The 14,874-nt window shown below is 42.0% G+C and overlaps 1 protein-coding gene across 1 annotated transcript in view; it reads left to right on the forward strand.

The window, feature by feature from the left end:
• Nucleotides 1-14,874, forward strand: part of NOTCH2 (notch receptor 2) — a 174,234-nt gene that overhangs the window by 107,235 nt on the left and 52,125 nt on the right. Inside the window, exons 6-11 of the mRNA XM_080800930.1 lie at nt 7,299-7,532; nt 9,040-9,195; nt 9,874-10,062; nt 11,019-11,132; nt 11,972-12,085; nt 13,799-14,032. Of these exons, the coding sequence (XP_080657056.1) occupies nt 7,299-7,532; nt 9,040-9,195; nt 9,874-10,062; nt 11,019-11,132; nt 11,972-12,085; nt 13,799-14,032 (1,041 nt within the window). The remainder of the gene's footprint in view (nt 1-7,298; nt 7,533-9,039; nt 9,196-9,873; nt 10,063-11,018; nt 11,133-11,971; nt 12,086-13,798; nt 14,033-14,874) is intronic.

Below are 14,874 nucleotides of genomic sequence, written 5' to 3' on the forward strand. Positions count from 1 at the left end.
TACTCATCTGTAAAATTTTGAACTGTAATGAATACCTTCAGGAAAAATAGAGGTTATTAGGAGAGCATATTAACAGGCAGAATTAATTGAGTTGAGGGTAGGCATGTAATATCTCCTTGAGAAGGTGATATTTCAAGAAAACATGGATAGGATTTAGAATATCATCCTAAGTATAATGAAGTCATCAAACCCTTTGTCATCAAGAGGTTTGATCATGCAAATGGCATAATCCACTGTTTATATTGAGATCATTCTGGTGATATTTTAGGAAATATATTGGTCAGGATACAGGGAAACCAGGCTTTTGAAGAGTTATAGAAAAGATGATGGTGTCTAGGATTAGGGGGGGACATTCATTGAGTTTCTTACATTTTTCCATATGTTTATCCCCTACTCCGGCATTATCCCCTTAGCCACTTGCCTAACCCCCAGGCCTCTTACATACATGCTTGTGCATTGGTGCCCACATTTTCTCATTAGGCAGACCCTGTAGACAACAGTGTTTATACAGAATGTTTCAACCAGTCTAGACCCAGGAGGAGTAGGATAGTCAAGCTTGTGCTCTGTTCTTTCACTTCAGCAGTGGAATAGAACATCTGTGTATAGAGAAGGTTCGGTAGGGCAGAGGTTGTATCAGTCCTCTGCTGTAGTATGGAAGGGTGGAACTCTACACTCAGGAGCTTGGGTGATTGCTGGCTGGAAGGAGATATTGGAGCCTGAATTCTCTTGATTTAACCATGGAAGAAGAGGTAGCAGGGTCAGGGCAAGGGCCAACTAGGCTCATTTTTTATATGTTCCTCATGTGCTGATTGTTGTTGCAATGAGAGTTGACCCTTAACAGGGCCATTGATGTGATAAAAGTTTTTCCCACACACTTCACAGTTGAGAGATGACTAGGAAGGGTAAGGGCTTTATCCTAAAGTGTTAAGGCTCAGTGATCATTTCTTTTCTTTTCTTTTTTTCCCTTCCTCTCACTTCCCAGTTACTTGTAACTCCAAGTCAGATTGATGGTTTGTTTGTGGTACCTTGAAAGAGTCATAATGAGCTGTTTGTATCCCAGTGTGTTTCAACTCATAAATGATGTCTGTTTAGTGGTCCACGGCTCACTGGGCTAGAGCTGGATGCTAATGAAGCCTAGGTCATGGTTTCCATTTCAGTACAGTTCTCTTGGGTTCACTCTGTTATATTTACTGTCAGAAGCTATGCCCACAATCTTACGCATTCGCCCTTTGATTTTTAAGACCATGGGATGAGGCAGTAAGAAAAGATCAACATGAAAGTGACCTACTCCTACAAAACTAATACAGCATACTCATTTTTCTGATGGTAGTGTTGTTTCATTAGTAGTACTACTAAAGTGTCTTGCTCTGTCCCTGTGTTTCTCAATCCTGCCCTATCTCTGAACAGCCAGGTCAGAATCCCCTTCCTTATTAGAAGACTAACTTGATCTGCTATGACCTCACACCTCCAGCATCCTTTTCAGTCCTCAAAGATTTCCATTTTTCATTTTGTCTTTTTCTAACATTCTTCCAAGCTGTGCAGATGTGGACAAGTCACTGCACCTCTCTGGTCCCATTTTCCTCATCTGTAAAATGAGCATGTTAGATTAAATCTAAGGTCTACAGTCTATTTCACCACTGATAACAAGTACCTAGTAAAGTGCCAGATATGAAAACTGAGGTCATTGGCAGACACAGCTTCTATCCTCAAGGAACTTATAGTTTAACAGGGGTGGGAACTATACATAATAAATAAGTAAATATAAAAATATAAAAATAAATATAAAAGTACAACTTTTGATGTTGGCAGGATGGATTGAATGGAATAGATGTAATGATGGAGAAAATTGGGGAGATGTGAATTTGAAGATCTAGTTAAGAGAAGTCAAAGGATGGGAAGTTACTAGCCATATAAATAAGAGGAGGAAGAATATTTGAGGCAGAGAGAATAGGGTATGCAGAGGTTCTAAGGTGAGTAAGAACTTGATGTTTAAAGAACCAACAGTAAGCCACTGTGTCTGGAGTAAAATATACGAAGGGAAGATATGGATTTGAGGTGTATTTGAGAGGCAAAAGTGATCAGCCAGAAAATTATCGGGAACTAGGTGGCTCCACGTATTTAAGGTATCACCCAAGGATTTGGTATTGCGATACTTTGTACCAAGATAGCCCAGACGCATGGTGGCAATAGAGAAAGTAGTTGCTAAAAACAAGTTATTTCTTTTCTCCTTTGCTAATAGGAAAAGGGAAGGGCCTAATAGCCCACTGCCTTAGTCGTAACGTTAAATGGCATTAGCCTGCAGTATCTGGCAGGTGGAAATTACTAAGAGGGATAATTGAAGCCCTTAAGAACTTACCTAACTGAGCTTTGTGCAACATATTTGGGAGTTCACCAGCAAAGTTTGTGTGTTGACACAGATAGTATCCGTGCTAAAACTTGTTTGGGTGCAAGATTTAGTAGCGTGGTAGGGCATGGCTACAACACAGCTCTCCCTTTTTACCAGACATGTTTATATGCTAGGTAGCTCATAACTTAGTACTTTTTCCTTCTTTCCATATCAACAGAGAGCCATTTGCTTTTAGTCCCTCCTATATTCTACTGGCAGATTAATCTTCAAATGCAGTTTTGATCATGTCTTCCCCCACCTATGAGCCTGTGATAACTCCCCCTTATTTGTTGTATCATGTTCAGAACTCATACTAGAATTAAAAGCCTTAAATGAGGGGCGCCTGGGTGGCTCAGTAGGTTAAAGCCTCTGCCTTCAGCTCGATCCTGGGATCGAGCCCCACATCGGGCTCTCTGCTCTGCGGGGAGCCTGCTTTCCCCTCCCCCCCACCTCTGCCTGCCTCTGCCTACTTGTGATCTCTGTCTGTCAAATAAATGAATAAAATCTAAAAAAAAAAAAAAAAAAAAAAAGCCTTAAATGATCTCCAACCTCTTCTTCTTTTAAACCCCAGCCAGAGACTATCCTTCAGTCATTTTGATGTCTTCAAGACCTAGCCCTTACCACCCTCAGGGAGCCTTCTCCCTCCAGCCCGGATTTATGCTTTCTTGTCGTGGAATAGTGGGAACATCCCAATGACCTCAGGCAATGCACCCAACCCCTCCAGATGATTGCAATAAACTCTATTTCAATATTTAGTGATCTTCTGCCTTTATTCATTTGTACCAAGAGTGTTCTTTAATTGCCGCATGCTTCTGTGCTTTCCCAGCGTGCTTTAAGACCCTAGGAACAGGGACCTAGTCTGCAGATCTTGTTCATCAAAACCAAGGCTTGAAAACTTAACAGTGTTGCAGTGAGTCAGACTGATCTGGGTTTGAATGACAGTGCTTTCACTAGTTTATGACCTTGGGAAGGCTACTTTACTTTTCCAACCCTTATGTTTCTTATTCTTAGTCTTCTGCATTGATTTCCTTCTGTGCCAAGAAGTGGTGGCATGAAGGAAATGTAGTATCTTAGCAGACATTCCACTGGGAATTTTGGAGCAGACACTTGTAGTGGCCACCCAGGTTACCATTTTCCTCATTCTGGTTGATAGAATTGGAATGAAGAGGAAAAAAAAATTCTGGCAGAAATGAGCCTGGGAGGGAGTATTTTTCTGGAGTAATATGCCTGAATCTTAGAGAAAAAAATCCATTTTGTAGAAAATAACTTAGGAGCCAGTGTGCTTTTGGCTCTGTAGATTTGATTTCTCTAATAAACAGTATCTAACAAGTACACAGTTGTCAGGTGTTCTAATCTTCAACAATAATCTTCATTCAAAAAGTAGTGAACTGTACCTACAAGTACATTTGATTTTTGTATAGTAACTTTGAGTCGTAAGTTTTTCCAGTAATCTGATCGTGTGAGTAATGATTTTAATCCTTCCCTTCCTTCTTCATCCCCTCTGCTTCCTTAGGCCTTCATGTGCTTCAGAAATTGAGGCACACAAAGATGGTTTTGATATGGTCAGACTCACACCTCAAGTCTTTTTTAAAAGGTTTTTTTTTTTAATTTTTAAAAAGATTTTATTTATTTATCAGAGAGAGAGAGAGCATGTGCACGAGAGCGCACAAGCAGGGGGGTCAGCAGGCAGAGGGAGAAGCAGGCTCCCTACTGAGCAAGGAGCCTGATGCAGTACCCTATCCCAGGACCCTGGAATCATGACCCGAGCAGAAGGCAGACACTTAACTGACTGAGCAACCCAGGTGTCCCTTTGTTAAGCGTTTTAGAGGTAGGCAGCTCTGGTTTAAATCCCATTTCTCCTGCACTTCCTGCCTCACACTAGGCAAATTATTTTACCTCTCTGAGCCTGTATCCTCAACTATAAAGGAGGTAAATTTTCTGACAGCTCAAGCACAATGCCTGGTTCATAGCAGGCAAGCAGTGACTCTTGGTTTCCTTTCCCAGGGGTGCCGAATTTCCATTCCAAGCATTGTTTTATTTACCTAGTCTGTTTTACTACAATATTTAAGTGTCTGGATATTATATTGCATAAGAAATATATATGAGATCTTTTTAAACACACATTGTCTTATACTCAGAATTATCACAGAGCCAGTCAAAAAGAAAAATAACATCCAAATTACTCACATTCAGCAAGTAGGTTTGGTTTGAGGATAGCATAGATATTTGAGTTAGTCTAAGTGTAAGAGACAAAGCTCTCTGTAATTTCCAGGTTACAGCCACTCTTCACCTACGTCTTAGTCATCATTTCTAAATCCCACCTGTATCCTAATTACACATCTGTCTGTACTCTGAGGTAGCATTTCTACCAGTATAGTAAAAGAGCAAAGCTTTCTGTAATAAATGACATCATCTGCCCTGGGGAAATGATTGCCAGTATGTACTCCCTCACTCACTCTTTCAGTCTATATTAGTTAATACTGTGGGTTGCAGTTGACAGATCCCCATCTGAAATTAGGGATACCTGTTGGAAGGACCATCTCTCATTAAGAGCAGTTGGGCTTCAGAAGTAGCTGGCACTAGTAACTTGAATGCCACATGACTCTGTTTTTTTCTTCTGTGCCCTTCTGATTTCACCCTTATCACTTTGTTTGTCACCAACCATTTTATCCTTTTGGTCAATGTGTCAGAGAGTCCCTAGTCCAAAAGTTTAGCAAAGGGACACTGTGATATAGCTTGTATCAGATGCCCATCTTGGGTCAGTCAGCTAGAGTAGGAGGGCATGATCATGTAAAGACATGGTGGCTCCCTCAAGAATTATGTGTAAAAAAATAATTATATTGTTGAAGTGGGGTGAGGAGAAGCACTAGAGGAGGTTGATGAGCACAGAATTCCAGAGATGCCCACACACCTATCCTGCCATCCTGGGCAGTGGGATCTTACGTGAAGAATATAAAAAAAATATATTCCTAAACTGTGGTTGTTTGTAGCCATGTGATGGGAGATGGATGTGAAATCAAATAAGTACAGTAGAGTGATTCTAGTTCTGTACAGTGATTGTATATGTAGATAGAGTTAAAGAATAGGTGGTCAGTTGGTTAGATCGGACACAACTAACCTCTGTTATTGGTGATGGCTACACAGCTGGGTACCTTGAAGCCCTTCTGAAAATACTTGAGCCCCTTGAATTACTGTTTGGTATTCTGGGAACTAGGAATAGCCTTGACATTTTCTGAGTATAAACATCACGTGCTTGGGTGCCTGAGTGGCTCAGTCGATTAAGTGTCTGCCTTTGGCTCAGGTCATGATCCCAGAGTTCAGGGATCAAGCCCCACATCAGGCTCCCTCCCTGCTCGGCAGGGTGACTGCTTCTCCCTCTGCCTGCTGCTCCCGATGCTTGTGCTCTCTCTCTCTCTCACTCTTGTACTATCTCAAATAAATAAATAAAATTAAAAAAAAAAAAAAAGAAATATTTGCCTAAAGTTAAAAAAAAAAAATCATGTGCTTTTTCTTTGAGAGCCCTCTTCATCAGAATGCCTTTTCGAATTATTCATTGAGTTCTTTAACAAAGATAAAATTAAAAGACACCTGAGGTTTTATGAGTTTTAGCCACTTGTCCTGTTGTGTTTTAGAGAATTCAGATGATCTGATTATGAGTTCCCTTTGGTAGCTCTTTAAACTGGTATTAATAAGGACGATTCATCAACTTGTTTTATAACTCGGGTGGTCTAGCATTAAATTGCTTATTAATCACAGATGCCTTGCTTGTAAGTTGAAGACATACTTTTGTTCCTTGTGACAGGGCCTGAGAGCCTTTGCCGTTGCCCCCCATCCTTTGCTATTGTAGTGACCTACATTATATCCATAAGTGGTCTTGAGTGTCATCCTTCAGTTTGTTCTTTTTCAGGCAGATCAAACTGATCCTTTTTCCATCTTCTTTTACACTGGGTCAGCTTTCTGCATCTTACTTCACAAATCCACATCTTTGAAGGCTGGGTGCCTCAGGCTAGGCACAGTTTGCTCTAGTTTCATCATCCTGGTGTTGCCTTTCACCTCTCCAGTTTACCGAGGCTTTTCATTGTCCTTCATCTCTTCTCTCTACCCGTGCTTGCCCTTACTTTTATTTTTTAACTAAACTTTTTATTTTGAGGGACACCTGGGTAGCTCAGTTGATTAAGCGTCTGCCTTTGGCTTGGGTCATGATCTCAGAGTTCTGGGATTGAGTCCCACATCAGGCTTCTTGCTCAGGAGGGAGCCTGCCTGCTGTTCCCCCTGCTTGTGCGCTCTCTCTCCCTCTCTCTCTCTGACAAATAAGTAAAATCTTTAAAGAAATAAATAAACTTTTTATTTTGAGATAATCATATTTTCACACACAGTTATAAGAATTAATACAGAGAGATACCCTATACCAAGTCTCCCCCAGTGATAGCAGTGTCTTGCAAAACCATTGTATAGTACCATAACCAGGATGTTAACATTGATATAGTCAGGATATGGAACAACTACCCTGACGTTTTGACCTTTAGGTTCCTTCTCATCATTCTGTTTTTTACTCATCTCATACACCCTTTTCCCCTCATTCTTCTCACTTACATATTCATTGTCCCAGGGATTTAACTGAGTCAAGGATGCTACAAGACTAATCTTCTCTTTGATAGGTTGGCTAAATTCTCATGTCAGGATTTCTAGGGATAGCAGTTTCCATTCTTCTTTAAGTTATTTGCCTGGAATAAATATCATTTGGATGGTTCATGGTAAGCCTTAAGATTCATGTGAAGACCTGGTCTGCTGGGAGATCTGCTCGCCTTAATTTCAGGCAGGTCACATGAGGGTGAAGAATGTGTAGGAGTGGGTATGGTACTAATCCTTTGAGACTTAAGAGCCCTAATCAAATGCACTTTTCCCCCCAAAGGACAGTTCTGCACAGAGGATGTGGATGAATGTCTGCTGCAACCTAATGCTTGTCAGAATGGGGGCACCTGTACCAACCGCAACGGGGGCTATGGCTGTGTATGTGTTAATGGCTGGAGTGGAGATGACTGCAGTGAGAACATTGATGACTGTGCCTTCGCCTCCTGCACTCCAGGCTCCACCTGCATTGACCGTGTGGCCTCCTTCTCTTGCATGTGCCCAGAAGGAAAGGCAGGTAAGACCAGCAGGACAGAACTGGAGTTCAGAGAAGGGGTGGAGAGCATTCAGGATCTCTTTCATTCCCTAAGTTGTGTCCTTTTAATTAGCATCTGTAGAAACATGTTACTCAAGACTGTTCTTCTGGAAATGTAATTGCTAGCCAAAGTGCTATGAAATTAGTCTTCTTCTTTAGGACTTTTGGCTCTCATCTCAAGTCTGCATACCTCAGTTTTTTTTTTTCATCTCCCCCCAGCTAAGTGAAAGTAACTGTTGCCTTGGGAGCATCCTTAAGATCTTGGGCTGAAAAGCACCTCAGAAATTAAGATAAAATTACTGATAAATGGATTTAGAGACTTCATTTTGAGAGGAAACCTTTTACTCAGAAGGAGTTGGGAGGAGAGAAGCTTTTTAAAAAAAATTTTTTTTTAATGTATTTATTTGTTAGAGAGAGAGCGAGCGAGCACAGGCAGACAGAGTGGCAGGCAGAGGCAGAGGGAGAAGCAGGCTCCCCGCTGAGCAAGGAGCCCGATGAGGGACTCAATCCCAGGACACTGGGATTATGACCTGAGCCGAAGGCAGCCGCTTAACCAACTGAGCCACCCAGGTGTCCCGAGAAGCTTTTGAATGCATTCCAGCTCTCAGTATCTATGGAAATAGTCTTCCAAGGGAGGCATTTTACTAACTGCAAAGTTAACATTGCTCTAGCCTCTCAAGTTAACAGCTCCCAGTCCTAGGAGTAGAGAGCAGTGAAGGGAGGAATGTGACAGAAGAAGATAGCTTAACTGAGAGAACTTTGTGCCCAGCACTTTTGAAGTGTTCTTCTATCTATGCCTTTCCAAAAGCCCCACCTCCAGCTTTGTGGAAGAAGCCTTGGCTACCTGTTCTTAAGCTAATTGCAGACTGGAAAATCCAGTTCTCATGTGAACTACACAGATCGTGGGGCCTAGTAATACCTTCAGAGTCCTCAGGGCACTTGAGCCAGGAATGTTGACGCTTTTTAAAAGGCTGCCCTAGTATAGGCAGATGGTGTTCAGCTGTTTTTTTCCTTCTGAGGCTAGCTAAGTACTGGTGGCCCCTGATCATCAGGTAGCATAATTTGGGGAAAGTGGGTTGCTAAGTAAAATATAAGGTGCATGCAATATTTGGAAAATATAGTAAAAACTTTTTGTTGTTTATTTGAAATTCGTATTGAACTGGGCATCCTCTATTTTTATTTGCTAAATCGGAAGGATATCTTCATCATCTAACCATCTCACTTTATGGCCTATAGATGACTCTGCCCTTGAGGAGAGGTCTAGCTGAGAGCTCAGGGTCAGAGCATTGCAGTTGTCTGCAGAAGCTCTTTGCTTGCTGTTGGCGGCAGCATATCCCTAAGGTAGGGTTAGTAAAGGGAAAGTTGCCTCTAAATCTCCGTATTGGATTTTGGTGAGGTGACCATAAGGTTTTCCCTCCTCCGTGAAAGAAAACTGTTCTTCAAGTAAGAGACATTTCCTCTTTATTCTTCTTGCCCCACCCTGTGACAGGTCTCTTATGTCATCTGGATGATGCATGCATCAGCAATCCTTGCCACAAGGGGGCACTTTGTGATACCAACCCCCTAAATGGGCAGTATATTTGCACCTGCCCCCAAGGCTACAAAGGGGCTGACTGTACAGAAGATGTGGATGAGTGTGCCATGGGTGAGTACGTGGAACATTTCCTATTCCTCATGGTGTTTGTCGAGTTCAGCAGGCATTCAGAAGCAAAACCTCAGATCTCTCCTGTTAGATGCCCACTGTTTACAACCTTTCAATGTAAATGTATATTCTTTTCTGAGAATTGAATATATAGAAGGTCTGTACCTGATTATTTTTTTTTAAGATCTTATTTATTTATTTGACAGACAGAGAGAGATCACAAGTAGGCAGAGAAGCAGGCAGAGAGAGAGGGGGAAGCAGGCTCTGCACCAAGCAGAGACCCTGATGCTGGGCTCGATCCCAGGACCCTGAGATCATGACCTGAACCCAAGGCGGAGGCTTAACCCACTGAGCCACCCAGGCACCCCTGTACCTGATTCTTAATAGAAAGCCCTGCTTTGGTGACAGCTTGGTCAGAAGAATAGCAGAGATGCGCAAGAGTTGAGATTGCCCCAGTCTGTCTTTTCTTTCCCTTGCCCTTTCCCTTGCCCTTTCCATTTCCTTTCCTTTACCCTTTCCTTTCTTCCCTTGTTTTTTAAGGAAGAAAATAGGAAGTTGAGAACCAGAATATTAAAAGCCTGGCCCTAATGCTGTAACAATCAGACCTACTTCTGTAACCCACATTTGTGGAAATTCCACTAAAGTACTTTGATCCCAGTAATTGGTGCTTGTATTTTCCAGCCAATAGCAATCCTTGTGAGCATGCAGGAAAATGTGTGAACACAGATGGTGCCTTCCACTGTGAATGTCTGAAGGGTTATGCAGGGCCTCGTTGCGAGATGGACATCAATGAGTGCCATTCCGACCCCTGCCAGAACGATGCAACCTGTTTGGATAAGATTGGAGGCTTCACATGTTTGTGCATGCCAGGTACATGGGCCCATCAGTGTGTGGGGTCTAGACAAAAGTTACTTCCCTGCACTTTTCAGTATAGGATGTCAATTCCATGAACTCTGTCAGGATTTAATTCCCAGTAATGGCAGGTTTCCCAGCCCAGGGGACCTTGAAGGAGTAATACAGTGCAAGAAGTCTTAGAGCTATGGAGACCAAATTTAAAAAGTCCATATGTTAACACCAGTTACATGTAAGAGAAAAATTCAGAAGTGATTGTTTTTATTTAAGTATAGTATATCCTTTACTTAATAAAGGATTTACCATAAGAATCCTTTAAATAGCAAGCTTTTCTGATCTCTTGATATATTATAAATACCATACTATTCCATTTATAGAAATTATTTTACCCATAATTGTATAGGAACTTGTCATTTGTCAATAGTGACTTGCATATAATTAGTTGTATTCTGAATTTCTTCTGCAGAAACAGTTTCTTGAATCCTTAGAGAGCTCAAGTAAATCTAGTTTAAAATGACAGGACAGTGGCTGCTTTGCCAGATTAAGGCTGTTGGCTGCTGTAGTATTGGGAGGCCCTCCTGCCCTTGACTTGTACCCCGAGAGCAGCAGTATCTCCAGGTCAGCTGCTGTTTGGGAACATTAACTAGGGACCCTGTGTGCCTGGTGCTGCTCTGAAAGTGAAGCAGGGACTGGTCAGAGAGTATGGGATAGTCTTTGCTGGCATGCTGTGTTTTGCCAGTATCTTTGGAGGTAACCTCTTCTCCCTCTTCACTGTGACATGGATATCTTCGTAGTATTCTCCTCTGTCACTGATACTTTCAGTGACTATTTCCCATCATGGCAAAGTCCCTTTTGACTTCTGCAGAAATGTTCATGCTCATAGAGGTTATAGTCATCTCTGCAAATTTGTGCTTTCTTGGCTAGAATATGCCTTTCTCTCTTTCTAAGCCACTTGTGTGGTCCAATTTGTTCAGGTTTCAAAGGTGTGCATTGTGAATTGGAGATAAACGAATGTCAGAGCAACCCTTGTGTGAACAATGGTCAGTGTGTGGATAAAGTCAATCGCTTCCAGTGTCTGTGTCCGCCTGGTAAGTGCCCACCACCTGCCCCTGTTTTCTTTGAAAGCACAAAGCTGCCGGGCCACAGGGAAAGGAGGAGAGAATGTGTGTGGGCTGTACATGAGGAAGTCATTAAAGTGAGCACTTCAGGATAGGAGTGTGTGGAGAAATGGGGAGTTTGTTTCAGCTAGTGGATCATCCATATCCTTTGTGGCCAGAAGTCCAAGTGTATTCGGAATGGCCCATGACCTCTCTGTCTGCGTATATATTTCAGAAAGGTCATACCTCACAGAAGCCTTTTGTAGGCTATTCAGGACTTTTTTTTTTTTTTTTTTTTTTACCCCCCATGGGTCATATTCCTGAAGCTTCTCTGTGAGATTTTTATTTTTAGATATTTCACTCTGGGTCCCAAAACAGGCAACATAAGTCAGTTTTTTCCAAAGAATGCTCTGTATCTCCTTTTGCTCCCCAGAGCTATTGTTGAAGACGTGCTGGATTTTCTGCCACCAACAGTAGCCTCTCAAGTTGTTTCTACTGAGAGGTTTCAGTTCCTCTGAAGCTGTACTCACTTGTTTGAGGGTTCCTTGTATAACAATTTAGTCCCCACTTCAGTTAAAAGAGAAATCTGTACTGGGAAGAAACAGAGGTGGAAACACACCTAGTGGCCTCTGATGCCCTGAGCTTCACGCAGTTATCCCAGTTTCCTACTGGGAGAATAATTTTATGTTTGCTGAACCGTTAGGTTAAGCCCTACGGGTAACTTAACCCAACCCTTCTTGGGCATCCTTCTCATAGGATATCCTAGGTAGACCCTCGATAGACAGACATAGGATAGTCCTTTGACTATGTCATCATTCTGTCCTTTTAAGGTTTCACTGGGCCAGTTTGCCAGATTGATATTGATGACTGTTCTAGTACTCCATGTCTGAATGGAGCAAAGTGTATTGATCACCCAAACGGCTATGAATGCCAGTGTGCCACAGGTAAGATTGTCCTCACTTTTTATCCCTCTGGTAGGTCCATTTGTGCAGAATAGGAGACTGTCCTCTTATAGCTGTCCTACCAAGCCAGTCCACTAATGGCCTGCTCTGTGTTTAGAGAGAGCTGCTTCTAGCATATTTTTGGATTATTATTTTTTTTTGCTACTCTCATTGTTTCCTTCTACAACACCTGCCTCCTTCTCCACCACAATAGTGGCCTGGCTTGGACATTTTCATTTGGTGTCCATGTCTTTTTGGGACAGATTTTGGCAGCAGTGAATTTCCAGCTGGCTTGACTTATTCCTTCGGGAAAGGGAAGAATTCCAGCTGAAAGCCATTTCTCACTAGGGCTTCTCAGCAGGAGGCCTGTCTCTCTGTTTCTTGGGGCAAGTGATTGAACAAAGGCCCAGAAATCTAAGGACCATTGTGTGCAAGTGCAGAGGTTTTCTGCATAAAAGACTGCTCAGACCCTGAGAGTCAGGTATGTATCTGAACAGAAGAGAGAACTCTGGGAAAGTTTAGGTCCTGTTTCCTGACTTCTGCTACTACAGTGACAAAGAATCTGTTTACAGATATTCTCCATTTCTGATCTGTGGCCACATTTCTCATTTGGGAGTGGAATTGAATAAGGCAAACGTCCCTTGTTCCACATTTTTTTTTCCTTGTTCCACATTTGCTTCTGCACAGACCACTATTCCAGAGAAAGACTAGAAATTATTAGAAAAGATGATTTCCCAATTTATTTTTTGTATGACCACTTAAGGGAGAAAGAAGTTATGGATATAATTCAAGACCTTTTTCTTATTTTAGAAGATGGATTCTTGAAAGATTTTAAACATCGTGTTCATGATTTCTTTCTGATGACAGAAAAGGGAACTAAGTCACAAAAATAAACAGAGAATTAGTGTTTTGGTAGTACTGGAACATAACCATTTATTGGGCCTCCTTGGATTAGGTCCTGTCAAATGAACCACTTAACTGCTTTCTCTTTTCATGAGTTGTTGTCCTTGGTTGGAGAAGTTCCAGGTTTTGTCCTCCTCTGGCCAGATTATCCTTGTAGAGAATAACCTTCACTGGAGAGAGTTTAAAAACATTGAATTCTTGTTTAAAAGGGAAGAGAGCCCCTCTTCCTTTAAAATCCTTTAAAAGAATGGATTGAATGAAGGAGACTTTATTTGTCCCTTGTTCTTTTAAATGCTCATAAATTTTCATTCATTTCATTTAACGGGTACTTACTAAAAACTTGATATATAAGCATAGTCCTCCGGGAGGGTTTGAGAAGGATAAAGAAAAGTTCTCTGTCCTCTAAGGTCAGAATTGGGGAAATAAGGTACATGTAACCGTTAATATAGTATCTGTATGTTGGTTTTGGGAAGAAAGAAGTATAGAGATAAATACGTAATAGAAAAATATTGGAAGTTATTCCCCATTGAAGCCCAGTATGAAATGAAGATGTAGTTAAAGTATCTCTGAAGTGAAACCGCTGGTCATTTAAAAAAGGTATTTGAATTCTACAAATTTTATTTGATAACTATTTTAAGCACAACTCAGGCATGCCTTATAAGTCAGGCAAATAGTTGGCCTCAGCTGCTCATTGTCTACAGTATGAACTGTTGAGACATGAGGTCTGTAGGATAAGTGGATGTGGCCACACTTATGTTCCAGTGTGGAGTGTCTGACTTGGTTTGAAGCCTTCTTGGTAAAATTCCTTCCCAGGATTCACTGGTGTGTTGTGTGAGGAGAACATCGACAACTGTGACCCTGACCCTTGCCACCATGGCCAGTGTCAGGATGGGATTGATTCCTACACCTGCATCTGCAACCCGGGGTACATGGGTGCCATCTGCAGTGACCAGATAGATGAGTGTTACAGCAGCCCCTGCCTGAATGACGGTCGCTGCATCGACCTGGTGAACGGCTACCAGTGCAATTGCCAGCCCGGCACGTCAGGTAAGCCGCTCAGCCTGTGTCTCCTCTGGACTTTCACTGTTCCCCCCACATTATTTACACATATGTCTCAGGCTGTCATGGCATATGCTCAGATATCTGAAAAATAATCCTGATTCTGAGAGGCACAGCCAAAGCTACAGCCAGGAACATCTCAGAGGCAGATGCCTCTAGCCACTGGAGAAATTAGAGGCAGTAGCTTTGCAAAACTGATGATTTGGGCTGTGTCTTTTTCGTTAAAAGGAGACACACCACTTCAAAAAAATTGAAATTATTATTTAAAATTGGAAACCCTGTTGGCTTTGTGGCTTGATTTGATTATCCTTTTTTCTTTAGCCTCCGACACACTCAGATGAATGAAGCTGGCCCTTTCCCTTCTCCCTCACTCCTGTCCTTCCAGTTGTGTTTTTCTCTATTTCAGAGTCTGGTGTCTTTAATGTGACACTTTTCTTCCACCATGTGTCTCAGGTGGACCTTGGCCATTTGGGGGGATTCTCAGGGAAAGGGGAGACTTTGCAGCACCTCCTGGCCATTGTAAATTAGAATGCAGAGCCGCCATTTCCCTCCCCGAGTTTTTTGCGGTTTCCCTACTCTGGTTGAGTGACTGCTTGTTACTTAGGAGGGCATGCTGCTCCTTGCTGGGGGAATGTTGAATTATTTTCTCAGGCAGCAGCATTTCACAGGTTTCACTGGAGTCTGTTTTACTTATTCAAGGAATAATTATGGTCACAACTGTGGTTAATGGACAGAGAAGTACTATGTCTCAGATCAAAGAAAATGTATTAGTGGAAGATTAACTAGTGTGTGCCTTTGTTAGAAGGGAACCTGCCAATACAAGGGAGTGA

This window comes from Martes martes, assembly GCF_963455335.1.
Source record: "Martes martes genome assembly, chromosome: 4".
Taxonomy (NCBI): domain Eukaryota; kingdom Metazoa; phylum Chordata; class Mammalia; order Carnivora; family Mustelidae; genus Martes; species Martes martes.